This window comes from Garra rufa, chromosome 7 (assembly GCF_049309525.1).
Source record: "Garra rufa chromosome 7, GarRuf1.0, whole genome shotgun sequence".
Taxonomy (NCBI): domain Eukaryota; kingdom Metazoa; phylum Chordata; class Actinopteri; order Cypriniformes; family Cyprinidae; genus Garra; species Garra rufa.
Genome location: NC_133367.1, coordinates 42,319,578 through 42,340,868, shown reverse-complemented (window position 1 = coordinate 42,340,868; position 21,291 = coordinate 42,319,578). Strand labels below are relative to the sequence as shown.

Genomic DNA, 21,291 nt, shown 5'->3' with positions numbered 1-21,291 from the left:
TCAGGAATTTTTAAATGCTTTTATTTTGTACAAAATTGCAAAAAGTCACACTTGTGGTGTTCCCGGGTCAAAAATGACTGGACTCCAAACGACTGCTTATAAATCTCTGATTATGCTTTATTATCACCAAATATTGGATTCAATATTTTTGTCAGCTTGTTTTCTTTTATTTAGGACTGGGTTTGTGTTTCTATTTGCATCCTTTTAATCACAAGCCTCATTTATATGCGAGTAGGTACCTTGTTTTGAGTGAAAATTTTTTTTTTTTTATTAATAATTTTCACAATATGAGATTAAAAAAAAATGAAAATTCGCACTGTTTATCACACTCTAGTGTGCTTTAATGTTTAATCAGGAATTTTAAAATGCTTTTTGTTTTGTATAAAAATTGCAAAAAGTCACACTTGTGGCGTTCCCGGTCAAAAATGACCCGACTCCAAACGACTGCTTATAAATCTCCGATTATGCTTTATTATCACCAAATATTGGATTCAGTCTTTTTGTCAACTTGTTCTCTTTCGTTTAGGACTGGTTTTATTTTTCTATTTGCATCTGATTAACCGTAGGCCTCATTTATCTGAGAGTAGGTACCTCGTTTTTTGAGTGGAAAAAAAATTGTCTAAATAATTTTCACAATCTGAATTAAAAATTATATAAAGCTGCACTGTTTCTCACACAAGTGTGCTTTAATGTTTATTTAGGAAGTTTGCTTTTAAATGCTTTCGTTTTGTACAAAATTGCAAAAAATCACACTTGTGGTGTTCCCGGACAAAAATGACCGACTCCAAACCACTGCTTATAAATCTCTCATTATGCTATATTATCACCAAATATTGGATTCAGTCTTTTTGTCAACTTGTTCTCTTTCGTTTAGGACTGGTTTTATTTTTCTATTTGCATCTGATTAACCGTAGGCCTCATGTATCTGAGAGTAGGTACCTCGTTTTTTGAGTAAAAAAAATTTTTTTTATAAATAATTTTCACAATATGAATTAAAAATTATATAAAGTTGCTCTGTTTCTCACACAAGTGTGCTTTAATGTTTAATCAGGAATTTTTAAATCTTTTTGTTTTGTATAAAAATTGCAAAAAGTCACACTTGTGGCGTTCCCGGTCAAAAATGACCGGATTCCAAACAATTGCTTATAAATCTCCGATTATGCTTTATTATCACCAAATATTGGATTCAGTCTTTTTGTCAACTTGTTCTCTTTCGTTTAGGACTGGTTTTATTTTTCTATTTGCATCTGATTAACCGTAGGCCTCATGTATCTGAGAGTAGGTACCTCGTTTTTTAAATGAAAAAAAAAAAAAAAATTATAAACAATTTTCACAATATGAATTAAAAATTATATAAAGTTGCACTGTTTCTCACACTAGTGTGCTTTAATGTTTAATCAGGAATTTTTAAATGCTTTTATTTTGTACAAAATTGCAAAAAGTCACACTTGTGGCGTTCCCGGTCAAAAATGACCCGACTCCAAACGACTGCTTATAAATCTCTCATTATGCTTTATTATCACCAAATATTGGATTCAGTCTTTTTGTCAACTTGTTCTCTTTTATTTAGGACTGGGTTTGTGTTTCTATTTGCATCCTTTTAATCACAAGCCTCATTTATATGCGAGTAGGTACCTTGTTTTTGAGTGAAAATTAATTTTTTTTATTAATAATTTTCACAATATGAGATTTAAAAAAAATGAAAATTTGCACTGTTTATCACACTCTAGTGTGCTTTAATGTTTAATCAGGACAAATAACGGATTCAATCTTTTTGTCAACTTTTTGCTTAATATTCTGAAAATTATTCATTAAAAATGATTTCACCCAAAAAACTGATAAATGAGGCCTACTATTAATCAGATGCAAATAGAAACCAGTCCTAAATGAAAGAAAGAAAGGTGACAAAAAGAATGAATCCAATATTTGGTCATTGTATGGCATATTGAGAAATTTAAAAATAATGAAAGATTTGTGAGAAGTACTCATAGCCTGTGTGAACAAAGTCAGGAAGTTTTAGTCCAGTGTGATAACATTAGTATTTAAGGGAAGAAGAAAATCTTTTCCGGATCAATTTGACCCGAACACAACCAGAGAGTTCAATTTGTGCAATTCAAATTTTGCAATTCCTTTTGCAGCGGGTTGATTTGGTTTGTAATATTGGGCACTTTGCTTAATACATTTTTGAAAATTACTGAAAATGTGGGTGATCACTGTTGCTCATTTGTTTATTGTTGAGTGTTGTATGCGTCTTGAGTAGTGTCTGTGTTTTACGTGTGGGTTTTAATAGACTTTATGAGTAGCTGGCTAAGCTCATGTAGTAATGGCCTATAGTAAATAACTACAGAAAGCTGTGACGTGATCATGAGTTTTTAAGGTCATATTAGTTTGGCTTGTGTGAATGGTGGGGGTTTCTGTCAGGTGACTCACATACTGTAGGATAACCACTCCACAAAAGGGCGGCTTGGTGTTTGGTGTTACGTAAGGGCTATTTTGGGTATCCTGTGGGTTTGCTTTCATTCTATGACCCATTAGTTAAACAGGAAATGGGTTTGGAGGTGTGAGATAGCAGATTCAAAGCACATGCTATGAGTCAGATGTCAACACTGCATACTACAGTCATTACTGATGAGAAGTATGGTGAACAGTTTGTTAGGCTAAAAGGATTCCTGTTACTGTCTCATTATATAATTGCAAAATCTTCTGATTTAATGTACATAATGCGGAATAAATCAAAAGTAGAACTGTTCAGTTAATCAAATTTAAATCACGATATGGACGAGTGCGACTGCATTTTAGTGCCAGATTAAAACATATTTAAAATTACGACAGGATGGAAATCATGGACAGTATGCTTGGAAATAATACTTTGCATCTTCAGTTGCATTCATTAGGCCTATTTGTAGCGTGCCAACCACCCAATAATAGCAATAAGCTTTGTGCTTTTGGTGCTTTTAATATAAAACAAAGTGTCATCTTTCAAAATCTGTCAGTTTTATAGCAAAATACAAACAAGTGTCTTGCAAAAATGTGTTTTTCAAGCTCTTTAATGCACACAGATTGCTGTATTCACGTATTTCATCTCCACTTCATCCGCATTTCACCATTTCATTAGAGAAAAGCTTTTGAAGAACACAACACAGAAACCTTGGAGAAAATTTAATAGAGTTGATTATAAAATAAATGTAATCTGGAGTGGAAACTATTATTGTTCAAATTTTAACAAATTAGTAGAATTCTATAAATTCAGTTGATTAGACATGTTTTTTTTTTTCAATGAAAAACACTGTATTTTGGAGTAAATAAAAAAATAATTTAAGACGAAAATTTCACAAAATTAGTCTTTTTATGTATTTATTACAGCTCAAGTCTTTTTCTGAACAGCCGTTCTCAATGGATCGGGTTGTAGTTCAAAGCAGTGGAGGTTCGTGCACCAGCATAATCCCTCAGTGTACCATGATCTCATTGATCCTGTACGAACCAGGCCACATGTCTTAGAGGCACATTCAGACCTACATGAGCAAATATTGAGCAATCGTATTATAATGCGGTGATGCACCAGTTCAGAGCGCTTGGTCAGTAGCCATATCTACAATTATGCATCTGGTCAAATGAGGCAGAATCATATTAGCAAACCTCAGAGAGTCAGCTCAAAGCTCATACAATTTGGTTATGCACTGTGTATTACACACACACACATTCACATATCAGTTTATAATGCCTAGGATGAGACATAGAAGTGCCTTAGGTTTAGTTCATTATAATTTAGGGGCAAAAATGTCTTCAGAATGTTGACAGATCTGACAGAAACCTTCTTTGGACACACCAGTCAGCAAATTAATAGATACAAATGCTATGTTGTTTAGTCTTTTTAAGTAATGTTAACCACAGACAATATTTAAAACACACTAAAAAGCCATAAGGAATAAATGTATGTTAGACAATGTATTAATATCTGTGTATAAAGACAATAGAAGTCTATGTAATGTCTCTATTTAGATAACTAAGTAAACTGTGTGTGTGTGTGTGTGTGTGTGTGTGTGTGTGTGTGTGTGTGTGTGTGTGTGTGTGTGTGTGTGTGTGTGTGTGTGTGTGTGTGTGTGTCAGACTCTAGTGTGACTGTCCTACATAGATATGATAAGGCACACTGCTGATTGTGTTGATGAACAGACATTAAATGCTTTGATATGATAACAATGTGCTTGTCTCCATGTTTTGCATTTGCAGCCTCATTTCATTCCTGAATCTAGATAATCGTCTAGCTGTCTTTTGTAGAGATGAGATTGTAAGTAATGCACACTGGAATAAAACTGCAGATTTGTTTAGACGTTTTTATTCAGATGATTATAGACTTTTGATTCTAAACTAGATTTAAGAAAAAAAAAAAAAAAATTTCAAGACAAACTTTAAGTTGGTTTGAAAAAGCCTGATCAGAAATTGTGAAAAAAGTTCTTGTAGAAAATTGTAGAAATGTTATGGTTTTCAGTCAAAAAAGATAAAGTAGTTAAAGTAGTTTTAAAGCTTTAAACCTGAATGTTTCGAAGGCAATACAGTCTGTCAGATGGATGGATAGATATCCTGTTGAAAAAAGCTGGTTTATGCTGGTCCTAAGCTGGTCATGTTGCTGGTCAAGGACCAGCATAAACCAGCTAAAACCAGCTAAAACCAGCATATGCTGTTTTTTTCAACAGGATATCTATCCATTCATCCATCCGACAGACTGTATTGCCTTCGAAACATTCAGGTTTAAAGCTTTAAAACTACTTTAAACTTCAATCTTTTTCAGACTAAAAATCATACAATTCCTAAAACTTTTTAAACCTTTTTCACACTTTGCGATCAGGCTTTTCCAAACCAACTTAAAGTTTGTCTTGACTTGTCTAGTTTTACGCTTTGGCCTCCACTGGACCACTTGAGATGGATTTCAAGTAATCTTAAAAGCAAATATTGCATTATTTTTTGCATTCAGTGTTCAAGTGTTTTCTTGTTCATTCTGGATGTTTAAATTTATGTCAGTAAACTGTACACTGCAAAAAAAATGCTTTTCTTGTTTCCAGCCAAAATATCTAAAAATTCTTAAATCAAAAAGGATTTTCTAGAAGAGTTCAAATAATTTTCTTGTTTTCAGAAAAAAAACAAGTCAAAATATGACTTTTTCCTTCGAACAGGCAAAATAATCTGCCAGTGGGGTAAGAAAAAATATCTTATTTCAGACAGAAAACAAGATTATGTTTTTCTTAGCCCATCGACAGATTATTTTGCTTGTTTCAAGCACAAATTCACTTAATTTGGACTTGTTTTTCTGAAAACGAAACAGAAATTTTTACTCCTCTAGAAAATTCTTCTTGATTTAAGAATTTTATATATTTTGGCTCAAAACAAGACGAAAAAATCTACTAAAAATCTGCACAAATGCATACAAAATGAATGATTTTTATTCTACATAATCATCAAGGCTATACAAAATTGCTGTAAACACACTTTACACAGCATTTACTCAGAATCTAGTAAAATAGAACATTTTACTTTTAGATTTTTAACACAACAACGTTACGTTTTCGTAGCTACAAGCCATCTTTTTTATGTACTTGCACAGACAGAGTTTTGACCCCAGCATGTCTAATAAAGCTGAATCAGAGACATCTATGACTTGCAGAAACCTTTTGATCATAATCTTTGAGTATGCATCCCCTTATGCTACGGGGAGATTTGGTGGGAGATTTCTCAGACTCAGACTGAAGCCTCATGACCGCATGAGTGGTGCAGTCTTCAATAGCTACTAAACATCTGTCATGTTTTTGATCTTCAGGAGCCCAGCACCAAGCGGGTGAAGCCTCTGTCTCGAGTGACGTCGCTGGCGAGTCTCATCCCTCCAGTCAAAGCTGCTCCTCTCAAGCGCATCGGACAGACGCTGCAGGTACAGGCCTGACTGAGTAGAGAGTGGAGTTCATTAGAGAGCTTATTAACCCTATAAAGCCTGACATATGAAATGATAGTTGGAAAAATCTCTGTTTTTGTTTAAACGGAAGAGTTTATTGAACTGTTTTTCCCATCTCCTCAGCGCTCCATCAGTTTCCGCAGTGACTGCAGACCGGAGATCATGGCTCCACGGCCGTGGGGCAGGCAGATCGCGCCGGCCATCACCAAACGCCGCGACAGCAAGCTGTGGAGCGAGACATTCGATGTGGGCCTGGGACATATGCTGTCCTCCAAAGAGATCAAGAGACAAGAGGTGATTCACCACAGTGCAACCCCACACTCAGATCTGATCGGTCACTGCTGTCAGTGAAGGAAGAGTTCAGCTGAGCTTTAAAATACAGTGCATTTCAAAAGTATTCACACCCCTTAATTTTTTCACATTTTGTTATGTTGCAGCCTTTCCGCTTTCTACATGGCTGAGCCACTCAAGGACATTCACAGAGTTGTTTATAAGCCTAGGTTTTTGAGACTAGGTTTTCATTGAGGCTATCTATATTTTGCTGTATTAAGGCGAGACACTGCAGGTGAATGGGGTAAAAAAAACAACTAATAGTTATCACCTTACTTACTCAGTTGAGTGATTACATTGATAATTGCAAACAATTTTTGCATTACAGGTTTTCTCAAATGTTAGGTTTAAATATGCAAATGATCCATTATTTAATGAAATATGCACTAATTCGCATACATTTCCAGTACAAATATTGGACAAAAACACTGGATGAAGTCAGTTTCAAAATTCTTGTTTCATTTTTCTTGACATATTAGAGTCAGCGGGGACTTTGGGTCACTTTTGTCGCTCCATAATTCAGAAAGTGCTTAAAACAGGCATATTTTTTACAATTTTGTGGGAATAAAATGTATAAAATCAAGCAAATCATATATGAACAAATCCCTCTGGATATAGACAAGAATAAAAGTGCAAAGGTTGGTGTGTGTAAGAGCTACTGAAGTGGAGATTTATGGCTCAGTGTAGGAGGAAAAAAACTCATTTTGAGAAAATGGCCTTTAAAAATATTTATTGTAATTGAAATCTATTGACGCAAATAGATAAAGTGCTATCAAAGAAACACTTACCAGTGTCTTTTGGTTGTTTTCTTTCCACTAGTCTGAAAAAACAGCCCAAAATCTCAAACTTGACAGTAGAAATGTAGAAAAAATTAGTTCTTTAGGTGATTTTCAGGTCAAATTGCAAGTGTGTTTTTATGTGTCTTTACTAAGGTGAGGATTGAGTTTGGCCACACCACCATAAAGCCCAGATTGGTGAAGTGTTGCAGTGATGTTTGTCCTTCTGTAGGTTTCTCCTATTTCCACGTATGATCAAGAAGCTCAGCTTGAGTGACCATTAGCTTCTTGGTCACCAGTCTAACCAAGACCTTTCTCCATCAATTGCTCAGGAAGAATCCTGGATGTTTCTAACTTCTTCCATTATGGATAACGAACACTTCACTCTTAAAAATAAAGCTGCTTTAAAGGGTTCTTCACAGCGATGCCATAGAAGAACCATTTCTGGTTCCACAAAGAACCATTCAGTCAAAGTTTCTTTAAAGAACCATCTCTTTCTTACTTTTTTATAACATGAAGAACCTTCTTTCACCACAAAGAACCTTTTGTGAAACAGATGTTAATGGAACCATTTAGATTAAAACAGTTCTTCTATGGCATTGTGAAGCACCTTTATTTTTAAGAGTGCACATGCTTCTGTGAACCTTCAATGCAGCAGATTTTTTTCTGAACTCTTCCCCAGATGTGTGGCTTGATGCAGTTCTGTCTCTGAGCTATAAAGTTAGTGATTTTCATGATATGCATGATATGCATTTTCAGCTGTTAGACCATTTTATTAAGAGGTGTGTGCCTTTCCAAATCATACTCATTCTATTTAACTTGCCACTTGAAGGTAGTAACATCTACAAGTGATATGAATGCCCCTGAGCTAAATTTTAAGTGTCCCAGAATACTTCTGCAATGGAATCATTTCAGTTTTTTATTTCTAATAAATTTGCAAAGTTGTGACAAACCTGTTTTGTGCTTTGCCATTATGGAGTAGAGCGTGGATTGATGTGGGGAAAAATGAAGTTTAACATAAGGCTGCAACATAACTAAACATGAAAAAATTATATGTATGAATACTTTTGCAAGGCAATGTATTTCCTGGTATCTAGCAACATCAAGAAAAATTCAAACACCGCTTGAGATGCTTGTGAACTTTGCACTGTTGATTTGAATGTCAGACTTTACCAGTGAGTTTAAGTGGGGCTGTTTGTTTGTCCGAATTCTAAGTGTTTATCCGGTGCTCCACAAACAGGTTAGAATATCGTATAGTCTTGAGGATAGATTGACTTTTGACTTGGACCCATTGCTACAGGGTAATGCCAGTGTAATATTGACTTTTAAATGGTTAAATGCTATTTACAGTGTAACTAAAATGTCTAAAAGTTGCGTCATATGCATTTTTTCTCTGCGAGAATATACATCTTACTGAAATTCTTTCTTTTGCTGTTTCTTTCCTGTCATCTGTTCGTCAGGCCATCTTTGAGCTGTCTCAGGGAGAACAAGACCTGATTGAAGACTTGAAACTGGCCAAAAAGGTACGTACACTGCTTTTCACATCACTGCATGAAAACCTGGTTTTACTCTGGCTCATAAAACCTCCAGAATGAAAACTTTGTCAGTGTTTACGTTCTGAATCGGGGGGGGGGGGGGGTCGCAGCCCACTAGGGGGCCTCAGTGATCCTCCAGCGGAGCCGCGAGATATCCTAAAATGAATTTAAATATTATCCTATAATTAATCCATTTCATTAATAATGTGCTAAATGAAAATGATCAAAGCACGGCATCTCTCGTGTTCTGTGATTGATTGCTTCGGACTCGGCGCAGCAAGCCTCATCGCACTGTTAAATACAGACTGAATGGCGGCTTAAAACTTCCAACTGCTGCACGCGAACGTCATTCGCGCTAATGTGAAGGTAAAGATGATTAGTGTTATAATAACGAACTTGCGCGTGCCTGATGTTTAACACTCGTCTATATCAGAGTCGTACTTTAGACACGCATAAGTCCGCTATTGATTCACAAACTGTGAGCGTTCTCCGGGCTCTGATCCCTGTCGTATTTTTGCGTAAAATTTTAAAACATATGCCTAGTTGTCCAAATTACTGTCCTGTGAGTGTTTTATAATGGATGCTCACCGATGGAGGAGGATGTATGTTTGTAATTTTTGTATGTAATTTGTATGTTTACTTTTTCAAATGGATACAAACACACCAAATAGTGCATATTGCAATTCTGACTTTTTTCTTGCAATTCTGAGTTGATATCTTGCAATTCTTTTTTTGCAATTCCGATTTTATATCTTGCCATTTTTTTCCAGCAATTCTGACTTTTTTTCTCGCAATTCTGACTTTTTTCTTACGATTCCAAGTTTATATCTTGCAATTCTGACTTTTTTCTCAATTCTTATTTTTTTTCATGCAATTCTGAATTTATCTTGCAATTCCGAGTTTATATCTTGCAATTTGGATTTTTTCTTAAAAATGCATGATATAAACTTACAATTGTGCGATATAAAGTCAGAATAGCAAAATATATTTACAATTCATACTTTTTTCCTCGCAATTCTGAGTTGATATCTTGCAATTCTGTCTTTTTCCCGCAACTCTGACTTTTTTTGCAATTCCGATTTTATATCTTGCCATTTTTTTCCAGCAATTCTGACTTTTTTTCTCGCAATTCTGACTTTTCTTGCAATTCAGACTTTTTTCTTACGATTCCAAGTTTATATCTTGCAATTCTGACTTTTTTCGCAATTCTGAGCTTATATCTTGCAATTCTGACTTTTTTCGCAATTCTAATTTTTTTTCTTGCAATTCCGAGTTTATATCTTGCAATTTTTTTTCCTCACAATTCTGACTTTTGTCTCATAATTCTGACTTTTTCTCACAATTGCAAAAAAAAATTTCTAATTACAAATGCGAGAGTGCGTATTGCAATTCTGACTTTTTTCTTGCAATTCTGAGTTTATATCTTGAAATTCAGTCTTTTTCTCGCAACTCTTTTTTTGCAATTTCCGATTTTATATCTTGCCATTTTTTCTAGCAATTCTGACTTTTTTTCTCTCGAAATTCTGACTTTTTCTTGCAATTCTGACTTTTTTCTTACGATTCCAAGTTTATATCTTGCAATTCTGACTTTTTTCTCAATTCTTATTTTTTTTCATGCAATTCTGAATTTATCTTGCAATTCCGAGTTTATATCTTGCAATTCGGATTTTTTCTTAAAAATGCATGATATAAACTTACAATTGTGCGATATAAAGTCAGAATAGCAAAATATATTTACAATTCATACTTTTTTCCTCGCAATTCTGAGTTGATATCTTGCAATTCTGTCTTTTTCCCGCAACTCTGACTTTTTTTGCAATTCCGATTTTATATCTTGCCATTTTTTTCCAGCAATTCTGACTTTTTTTCTCGCAATTCTGACTTTTCTTGCAATTCAGACTTTTTTCTTACGATTCCAAGTTTATATCTTGCAATTCTGACTTTTTTCTCAATTCTGATTTTTTTTCTTGCAATTCTGACTTTTATCTCGCAATTCTGAGCTTATATCTTGCAATTCTGACTTTTTTCGCAATTCTGAGCTTATATCTTGCAATTCTGACTTTTTTCGCAATTCTAATTTTTTTTCTTGCAATTCCGAGTTTATATCTTGCAATTTTTTTTCCTCACAATTCTGACTTTTGTCTCATAATTCTGACTTTTTCTCGCAATTGCAAAAAAAAATTTCTAATTACAAATGCGAGAGTGCGTATTGCAATTCTGACTTTTTTCTTGCAATTCTGAGTTTATATCTTGAAATTCAGTCTTTTTCTCGCAACTCTTTTTTTGCAATTTCCGATTTTATATCTTGCCATTTTTTTCTAGCAATTCTGACTTTTTTTCTCTCGAAATTCTGACTTTTTCTTGCAATTCTGACTTTTTTCTCAATTCTTATTTTTTTTCATGCAATTCTGAATTTATCTTGCAATTCTGAGTTTATATCTTGCAATTCGGATTTTTTCTTAAAAATGCATGATATAAACTTACAATTGTGCGATATAAAGTCAGAATAGCAAAATATATTTACAATTCATACTTTTTTCCTTGCAATTCTGAGTTTATATCTTCTAATTCTGACTTTTTTCTCACAATTCTGACTTTCTTTCTGAGATATAAGTCAAGTTTAAAGGGACAGGTTTAGTGAGTGGTCTTTTGGCATCTCCCTGTTGTCCTGTTTGGTATGGCAGGTATCACTTATCTAAGAAAAAGTTCTCTGTAAAGAATGTCTGAAGTGAAGGATTTAAGAGCTTTAAATCTGAATATATATATATATATATATATATATATATATATATTAGGGGTGGGCATAGATTAATTTTTTTAATCTAGATTAATCTAGATTAAATCTTGGAATTAATCTAGATTAATCTAGATTAAAATGGTTGATTTGAATTCTGCTGAAGGCATTCAGAATATGTGTGCTACCCAAATAATGACTTAAAGTCTTTGAGAATGGATCATAAAGCTCATAAAGCTGTTCTATGATCATTTGTTGGTGAGAATAAATTATGTTCAATTAGATGTACTTGTGTTTACTAACTAACTAACAATGAAATTATTTTTTCTACCTATTAGATTGTGTTTTTTTAACGTCAACACCTACCCAGCCCATTACATGTTACACCCTACTTTTATTTTGACAGGTTGCCTTGAAGTTTCTGTATCATACAGTATGATATGATGCTAGGTTTCTCAAATGAAACGGTAAAAGTGACACTCACAGCAGTTTGGGAGATTGAGTTTATCTGTTCATGTGAGATGAAAATGCCAAAAATTACCGGGAGCATCACGTGTGTTTCAGTATGCGTGTAGTAAAAGCTCGTCTCCGCAATGCATACACACAGCTAGGCAAACGGAACATACCGGATTCATATTAAAACGGTCTTTTTGCATTTCAGTTTTCACATACACTAGTCCATATCGCGATTTGAATTAAGTGACTGACCAACATTTGATTTATGAATCCAAAAAACGACGAATTTACGTGGCATTTCGCGCTATAGTAGATTCGTTTTTTAAGAATGGAGGACGACGCGATCCCGTCTGTGTTTTGGCGGAGGAGACGTAAACGCGCGAACATATTCTATAGTCTTCGGTATACATCCGCGTTAAACTATCAAGGTGAAAGTCATCATAGCTTGCGTAGTTTAGACCCAGCTCCCAACCCAATTTTGAGAATAGATTAACGGCGATATTTTTTTTACCGCGCGATAAGAGTTTCACGTTAACGCAGCACGTTAACGCCGATAACGGCCCACCACTAATATATATATATATATATATATATGTATATGTATATATGTTAATTTAAAGTTTGTTTGAAATTAGAGTTATTTTATAACATGCAGTAGAAGAATAATTAGGCAAAACAAATGTTTTAGTTGTTTAAAAAAAATGTTAAAACAAAGTTTAATATTAACACTTTTCTCTTTAATGCGGAAGTACAGTTGGGCATGAGGGGGGGAGGGCCTTGCAAAACTGACCGGGGAACGAGGGGGGCCCCTGGGGCAGCACATCAGACTGAAATCACACTCCTTTGCAATCCGAAAAGTCATATTGTGCTTTCAATTTTATTCCAACTTAACTATTTTTTTGGCTAAATAATTATTCGCTTTTTATCACCTCACAAACACATTTGGAAAACCCTGCCCCAGTATATGACTTTATGTGATGTTTCTTTGTGTGTCTGTTTCTACATTCTGTTCTAATTGTATCCGTTGGCATTCTTATTCTTCTTCCATTTATTCTGCTCTGGAGTCTATGGCAGCCCATAGAACCGCTTGCGGGAATGTTGTGAAATTTGGCACACTGATAGAGGACAGTCTCAACAATAACCATAGCATAATTTTGTTTATTTGTTTGTACTAATTACTTTTGAACCGTAAATCAAAACCTTTTTTTCTCTGAATCCTTGGCTCATGCCAAGTCGAATACCAAAATTCAAAAATCGTAAGGTTTAGTTTTTTTTCCGGTTTTTAATTGTTTAAAAAAACCTAGTTTTTCAAACTCATTCTAGACAGTTTGTCTGATTTTCCCCAAAATTGGCTCAGATCATCTTCAAACCATGCTGGCATAAAGTTATGGAACTCACGGTGATTAGTCAAACTGTTCTTGAATAACGTCCAAACAAATTCTACGAAAAGCATGGACAAATGGATGTGAGGCTATATCTCTGCAATGGTTTGGCGTATTGAAACCTTGTCAGCCATTGAAACACTTTTCCATAGATACGCAGTTTAATTTAGTTCGGCAACAAGCAACGTGCAGCAACGGTTTCTGTTCAGCCCACAAACGGTCATTGCCTTGGAGAAACATATGTTCGTAAGTTATTGACTATTTTTAGTCTGTTTGTAAGGGAGTTATGTGCTAAGACAATGTGTATATATACAGTGTTGGGGAGTAACGTCTCAGGTTACGTATGTAACCCTGGTTCCCTGAGGGAACGAGACACTGCGTCATCAACGCTCTGGGGAATGCCATTGGCGAACCCGGCTCTGAATCAGTCTTCAACCAATAGGATGACGGGAGTGACGTCACCAACGTGATGACGTCATACGACCAGGAAGTATATAAGCATGTGCGTTTCAAACCGGCTTCAGCTTCCAGGAATGAAGCGATGCGCGGTAGGAATGCGGGAATTATGGCCCATGACGCAGTGTCTCGTTCCCTCAGGGAACCAGGGTTACATACGTAACCTGAGACGTTCCCTTTCGGGAACTCTACACTGCGTCATCAACGCTCTGGGGAACGATATGCCCACGTCTCCAGAATTCCAAATTCCTACCCAGTGGTGTTTGTCTGGGAAGAAAAAAGGGGAAGCGCTGCTTCTGGTGGATCAAGCCAGGAAAAGCTCTCTGCCTGGGGTTACCAGGGCAAGAGAGGCAGTACACCTCTGTCCGGGGGACCAGCCCGGAATCAGAGGGCAGTGCTCGTTGATACTTACCTGCAGGAGCACTGACGGTTCTCCGCCTGGGAAACTGCCAGGACAGGAGAAGTATTACACCTCCGTCCGGGAATAGTGCCGGAGCGAGAGGGAAGTGGCATATACCTCGGCCCTCGGGCTCACGAGGAAAGTGGTCGCTCTGTCTGGGGACACCAGCAAAAGAGGGACCAGAAGAACTCCGCCTGGAAAACTGCCAGGACGTGAGTGGGATGACATCTCTGCCTGGGGAGCACCCAGCGCAAGAGGGAACATAACAAGTACCTCGGCCCTCAGGCACTCGAGGAGAGTAGTCCAAACTCTGTCTGGGGAACAGCCAGCACGAGAGGGACTAAATTAGCTCCGCCTGGAAAACTGCCAGGTCGCAAGCGGGATTACATCTCTGCCTGGGAGTACCCAGCGAAGAGGGATATGATCCGTCTCGGCCCTCGGGCTCACGAGGAAAGTGTCTACCTCAGTCTGGGGACCAGCCAGACGTAGAGGAACAGGTAGCGTCTGGGGAGTATGCCAGAACGCTAGGTTGCTTCGCCTGGGAAGAGTGCCAGGACGCAAGCGGGATTACATCTCTGCCTGGGACGTACCCAGCGAAGAGGGATTGAGTAAACCTCGGCTCTTGAGCCCACGAGGTTAGGTCATACACCCTAGTCTGGTCACCAGCCAGAGAGGGGTCCTCCTTGGCCCTCGGGCACACAAGGAGAGGGCAATCCTTTGTCGGGGCGCACCCGGATCAAGAGGGATGCAATTAGTGCCTGGAAACTCTGGCCAGAGCACGGGAAATAGCTCCGCCTGGAAACAGCCAGGACGCGAGTGGAATTACATCTCTGCCTGGGGAGTACCCAGCGCACGAGGAATCATAGCAAGAACCTCGGCCCTCAGGCGCTCGAGGAAAGTAGTCCAAACTCTGTCTGGGGAACAGCCAGCACGAGAGGGACTGAATTAGCTCCGCCTGGAAAACTGCCAGGACGCGAGTGGGATTACATCTCTGCCTGGGAGTACCAGCGAAGAGGGATATGATCTGCCTCGGCCCTCGGGCTCACGAGGAAAGTGTCTACCTCAGTCTGGGGACCAGCCAGACGTAGAGGGACAGGTAGCGTCTGGGGAGTATGCCAGAACGCTAGGTTGCTTCGCCTGGGAAGAGTGCCAGGACGCAAGCGGGATTACATCTCTGCCTGGGAGTACCCAGCGAAGAGGGATATGATCTGCCTCGGCCCTCGGGCTCACGAGGAGAGTGTCTGCCTCAGTCTGGGGACCAGCCAGACGTAGAGGGACAGGTAGCGCCTGGGGGTATGCCAGGACGCTTGGTTGCTTCGCCTGGGAAATTTGCCAGGACGCAAGCGGAATAACATCTCTGCCTGGGGAGCACCCAGCGAAGAGGGAGAGTTATCCACCTCGGCCCTCAGGCCCCGAGGTGATAGGCCTCCGTCTGGTGACCAGCCAGACTAAGAAGCATCCTCGGCCCTCAGGCACACGAGGAAGGGTAATCCCTTTGTCGGGGCGCACCCGGACAACAGGGACCCGAGAAGTGTCTGGAAACTCTGGCCAGAACACTAAATTGACTCCGCCTGGAAAACTGCCAGGACGCGAGTGGGATTACATCTCTGCCTGGGGAGCACCCAGCGCAAGAGGGAACATCTACCTCGGCCCTCGGGCTCACGAGGGATAACGCCTTCGCTGTCAGCTCAGGACAGCCGAGCTCGTAGCTCTTAGGTCTAGTTCATAGAACTTTACAAAGGTCAAAGGAGTGGACCAACCCGCCGCACTGCAGATGTCCTGAATGGGGACACCTGCTAGCAGAGCTTTGGAGGCAGCCATGCCTCGAGTTGAGTGAGCCTTGACGCCCATCGGTGATGGGAGGCCAGAGGACTCATAAGCAGTAGTTATTGCATCTACAATCCATCTACTGATAGTATGCTTAGTTGCCGGGAACCCCCTCTTTAGGGGGACCGTAACAAACTAGCAATAGCTCTGACTTTCGCCACAGGGCTGTGGACGTATGTGTCCAGTGCTCGCACTGGACACATGCAGTTATACTTCCGATGGTCGTTCTCCACGAATGGAGGAGGATAAAAGGCCTGTAGGGTGACTGGCTGTGGTACTGCTGTTGGAACCTTCGGTACGTACCCTGGTCTAGGGTAGAGGAACGCTTTGGCCAAACCGGGCGCAAAAGTCGATATATGAAGGGGCCACTGAGAGGGCCTGAAGGTCTCCTACTCTCCTCAGAGAAGTAAGAGCCAACAGCAGCGCCGTCTTAATTGTAAGGAAGCGATCTGAAATCTCCTCAATGGGCTCGAATGGAGGCCGAGAGAGGGCTTCAAGGACCACAGCGAGATCCCAAGAAGGAGTTCTGGGTACCACCCGAGGCCATATCCTGAGTGCACCACGAAGGAAACGTATGACCAAGGGGTTCTTGCCCACTGACATGCCACCGAGAGGGGTGTGGAAGGCCGATAATGCCGCCACGTAAACCTTCAGGGTGGAGTGGGCTAGCCCTATGGAGAGGCGAGACTGCAAGAACTCCAGCACTGTACCAACCGGGCAGTGGACTGGGTCTGCGTGTCGCTCTTCACACCATGAAGTGAAAACCTTCCACTTAAGGCCATAAAGTTTCCTTGTAGAGGGAGCTCTAGAGTGAAGGAGGGTCTCAACAACCTCAGCTGAGAGACCACTGTCTATGAGGTGTGCCCCCTCAGAGGCCACACCCACAGTTTCTACTTCTCTGGGTGGGGGTGGCAGATTGCGCCCCCAGCCTGAGAAAGAAGGTCCTTCCTGACCGGAATCTCCCACGGAGAGCCGTCGAGGAGGGAAATAATGTCCGAGAACCATACTCGGGCCGGCCAGTAAGGGGCTACTAGTAGTAGACTGACTCCGTACCGGCGCACTCTTTCTAGAACTCCTGGGAGCAGAGCGATCGGGGGGAAAGCGTACAGACGAAGCCTCGGCCAGGTCTGTACCATAGCGTCCAGCCCCAGCGGAGCTGGAAGCACTAGAGAGAACCAGAGGGGACCTTGCGATATCTGATGAGTCGCAAAGAGGTCCACCTGAGCCTGGTCGAACACTCTCTATATCTGCCTCACCCTACGGGGTGAAGTCCATTCCCCGGGCCTCAGCCGGGCGTCTGCTCTTGATCAGGTGCACTGTTGAAGGAAAGCATATGACCCAGGGGACTCTAACCACTGACAAGCACCGAAAAGGGGCGTGGAAGGCCAATAATTCCACCACGAACACCTTTTGGGTGGAGTGGGTCAACCCTGCGGGAAGCGAGACTGCAGCGACTTCAGTACTGTACCAACTGGGCAGTAAGCTGAGTCATATTTGGTGCTGGTTACACCACGCAGTAAACCACTTTCCCTTAAGGCCATAGGACTTCCTCATAGAGGGAGCTCTGGAGTAAAAAGGATGGTCTCAGCAACCTCGGTTGAGAGACCAATCTCCATGAGATGTGCCCCCTCAGGGGTCACCCTCAAAAACTCCAGGGAGTAGAACGATCGGGGGGAAGGGCGTACAGACGAGGCCTCGGCCATGTCTGTGCCATAGCATCCAGTCCCGTAGGAGCTGGAAGCAGTAGAGAGCACCAGAGGGGCCATTGCGATATCTCATGAGTCGCAAATGAATCCCCTGAATCTGGCCAGACACTCTCTAACTCTGCTTCACTCATTATCTTGGCCCCTGCCTCGACAGGAAGTCTGCTCTCATAAAACACCAAGATTTCCTCCACATGTCCAGGGCACGTAGGCATTGCCGCGTGACCTTGAACTTGCGGAATGAATTTCCCCCTCGGGGAAAATCCCTTGGTCTTGAGCCACCACTGTAGCGGCCTCATGTGCAGCAGGCCAAAAGGTATCACGTTGGCTGCTGCTGCCATAAGATCTAACAGTACTTGAAACTGTTTGACAGTGAGTGACAGGCCTAGCTTGACCGCATTTGCTGCAGTAAGGATCGACTCGATCCGAGCAGGAGACAACCGTGCCTGCATCGTGGTCGAATCCCATACGACACATAGATAAGTGGTTCTCTGTAATGGAGACAGCACACTTTTCTTGGCGTTGAGTCTCAACCCCAATTCTTTCATGTGAGCGAGAGCAGCACCTCGATGCTGCCTGGCTTACAGTGGTCCAGTATATGGATGCTCTGGAATCATGGAGGAGCCAGAGCCGCATCCACACCCTCTGCGAAAGTTCGGGGGGGGAGAGTGCTAGGCTGAAAGAAGAGCTCCCTGCTGTTGTTGAGGAAGGATGGAGACATTCTTAGATCTATCGTGACAAATTCGTCCTCGGACCTGATTTGTGACGTAACCGCAGTCTGAACTTCAGTTACTCTGACTGAAATATTCAACTGTCTGAGATCTAGGAAGGGCCGTAGCCCCCCATCCTTCATGAAGAGGGACCATCTCGATGGTCCCTGTCTAGAGCCTGCTCGGAGCCCACCTCGGTGGAAGCCCCGCGTTGAAGGAGGGTTCTTTAGATATAGTAACCCTTCTTCACAGTACGCAGGACCCACGTAGATACTGTCGGCAGACGTAATAACGCTGCCAGAAGTTCTACTGAGGGTACCAGCCTCTCGAGACTGGCCTCTATTTTGCCCTGAGCTTACAGCTCGGTGCCCTGTAACGGTGAACCGGCAGGAGACACCTGAATTGCAGCTGCAAGTGCGGGCGATTGAGGGAACGGAACGTCGGTGACGCTCTCCGTATCCACCTCCTCAGAGGAGGATAAACGGAGCACTGAGGGCCATTTGCTGGAGGAAGTACCGCCTAGCGGGCTTCCAAAACCAGCAATTGGCTGCCAGTTGGCCCTCCATCGATAACCAGACCCTGCCCTGGGCAGTAGTAATAAAAACGCCCCATATGCAGGTCCCACGTAGATATATTCAGCAGTAATTTTCATGCTGCTCGAAATCCTACTAAGGGAATCAGTCTCAGACTGGTTCTGGTACTACCTAGAGTTTTTAATTCAGAGCTCTGTAGCAGCTCACTGGCAGGAAGCATCTGAATTAATTCCTCTGAGGACCCCCATGGGGGTAACGAACTCTCTAGCTCTGCTACGTTTCCGGGCAGAACGACTAGAGAATAATGTTCGCGGGAGATTGCCGCGCCTTGCTACACTGGCAGGGTTGGCTGTCAGATCTCCCTGTCTTTGCCGAGGACCTCTCAGACTGAAGCACGACCCTCAGATCGGGCTTTAGTTCGAAGCCCCCGGTCAGGAGTGTTGCTAACCCCGTCCTCTAGGTATTACCGGAGGAATAACGGACTGCAACGCTCCATTAAGAGCCTTTTATGTAAGGAGCTGATACACGACCGGTTACTGCTCCCGTACAGCATCCGGCACGTGTACTTTTGCACATCAGGCTTGTATTATATACATGTGGCCTGGAAAGCAAAGACGGAGCTTCCAGTGATGATGCCAGACTGGGTGACAGATAGCTGGTAAGCGTCTGTTCAACCCCCGGCACCATCTTATACCCGTGCTCATTCAGCCCCCATTATTAATAGCAAACTATTCAAAAAAGGGGGTGAAGAGCGGGTAAAACTGGATTTTTCCGATCTAAACAGTGTTTCTTTTTAACTGTGTAGATTGGGAAAGAACAAAAAGGCTCCTTTTTGGAAGTGCAGACTTATTCCGAAGAAAACAAATAGTTTGCTTTCCTACGGCTCATTGCTTTATTCAGTACTTCCAAAGCTCCTAACATTGAGGCAATCGGGGGGCGGTTAAATACTTTTGACAACGTTCTCCACATCAACCTCCTCGGAGGAAGACAAGAGAAACGTTGAGACCTCTTTCTGGTAGGAAGAACCGCAACGCGGGCTTCCTCACCCAGTAGGAGATCATCCGATCTGCTATGCGAGGGAGGAGATAGGGGATTACCCGTCTCCATCCCTTTAACAGATCGAGCTGCGTAATCGCTCGAGTGCGGCTGCCGCTCCGCCTCTTTTTTGCGGAAGCGGGGCCAAACCCGCGAAGAACGCTGGTGAACACTCTCTCCTCAAAGAGAGTGTTCCGAGAACGGAGTACGTGCAGTGGAAAGCGCGCTTTCACACCGCAAACAGCCAGCCCCCTCAAGGGCTGACTGAGCGTGCTCCGCACCCACACAGCCACACACAGACTGCGTGTATCCCCACCAACAGACGCTTCTCTGCTTGGCAGGGAGGGACACGCTGTCTGTGAAGCTGCTAAACCGCTAAATTACTTTCCCCCTTTTTTTTTTTTTTTTTTTTGGTTGGTAACATATCCACTCAAATAAAAGTTGTGCAAACTGGCACAGAAAAACAGTGGAATGAAACAGACAGACAGACACAGAGCGCTTCGCTGAATGACAAAAGCTGAAGCCGGTTTGAAACGCACATGCTTATATACTTCCTGGTCGTATGACGTCATCACGTTGGTGACGTCACTCCCGTCATCCTATTGGTTGAAGACTGATTCAGAGCCGGGTTCGCCAATGGCATTCCCCAGAGCGTTGATGACGCAGTGTAGAGTTCCCGAAAGGGAACTAGTTACATGTAACGGAATTACGTAATTTAATTACAAAATAGATGTAATTGTAAGTAGTTACTGAGAAAACATGTGTAATTAAATTACAGTTACTTCTGAAAAATTGATTACAAAGGGGATTACATTTGAATTTTTTCACACACTCACCCCCTACTTACAGATCTAATTGACTTCTTTCATAAATTGCATTGACTGCTCTAAAATGAGACACCAATGTTTCAGGAGTTTAGGACACAGAATAGGACACATGCTTATTGTTTTTGTTTTTTTTCCCTATTTGGGTTTATAAATATACTTTGTTTTTTCCAAGGCATTGTTAGATGCTCGTGTTTCCTGTCATGACTATGCAAACATTTAATTTCAAACCCAGTATCACAGCTATTAAACTATTTCTCATGATGTTATTTATGTCATGATCTTGTTATGCGACTGTGCTAACAGTGACCCTAGTTTGATTCCCGTCTCGAGGTCCTTTGCCGATCCCGCTCGCCTCTCTCCTCCCAGCTCTTTCCTGTCATCTCTCTACTGTCCTATCACAATAAAAGGCATAAAAAGACCCCCCCAAAAAAGAAAAAAAATGTGGAATGCTTGATTCTGATTGGTCAGTCACGACATTCAGGGCAACTTAAGTCAGTGCTATATGCTTGATCATTTTTCTTGGCGGAATAACAGTTGAAAATATAAAAAATTTAGAAAAGTAATCAAAAAGTAATTAAAAGTAATAAGTTACGTTACTTTTATAAAGTAATTGAAAAGTTACACTACTATTTAAATCAAGTAACTTGTA

At 41.0% G+C, this 21,291-nt stretch overlaps 1 protein-coding gene across 1 annotated transcript in view; it reads left to right on the top strand.

The window, feature by feature from the left end:
* Window positions 1-21,291, top strand: part of arhgef3 (Rho guanine nucleotide exchange factor (GEF) 3) — a 44,943-nt gene that overhangs the window by 6,678 nt on the left and 16,974 nt on the right. The window contains exons 2-4 of the mRNA XM_073844400.1: window positions 5,810-5,917; window positions 6,062-6,232; window positions 8,505-8,567. Of these exons, the coding sequence (XP_073700501.1) occupies window positions 5,810-5,917; window positions 6,062-6,232; window positions 8,505-8,567 (342 nt within the window). The remainder of the gene's footprint in view (window positions 1-5,809; window positions 5,918-6,061; window positions 6,233-8,504; window positions 8,568-21,291) is intronic.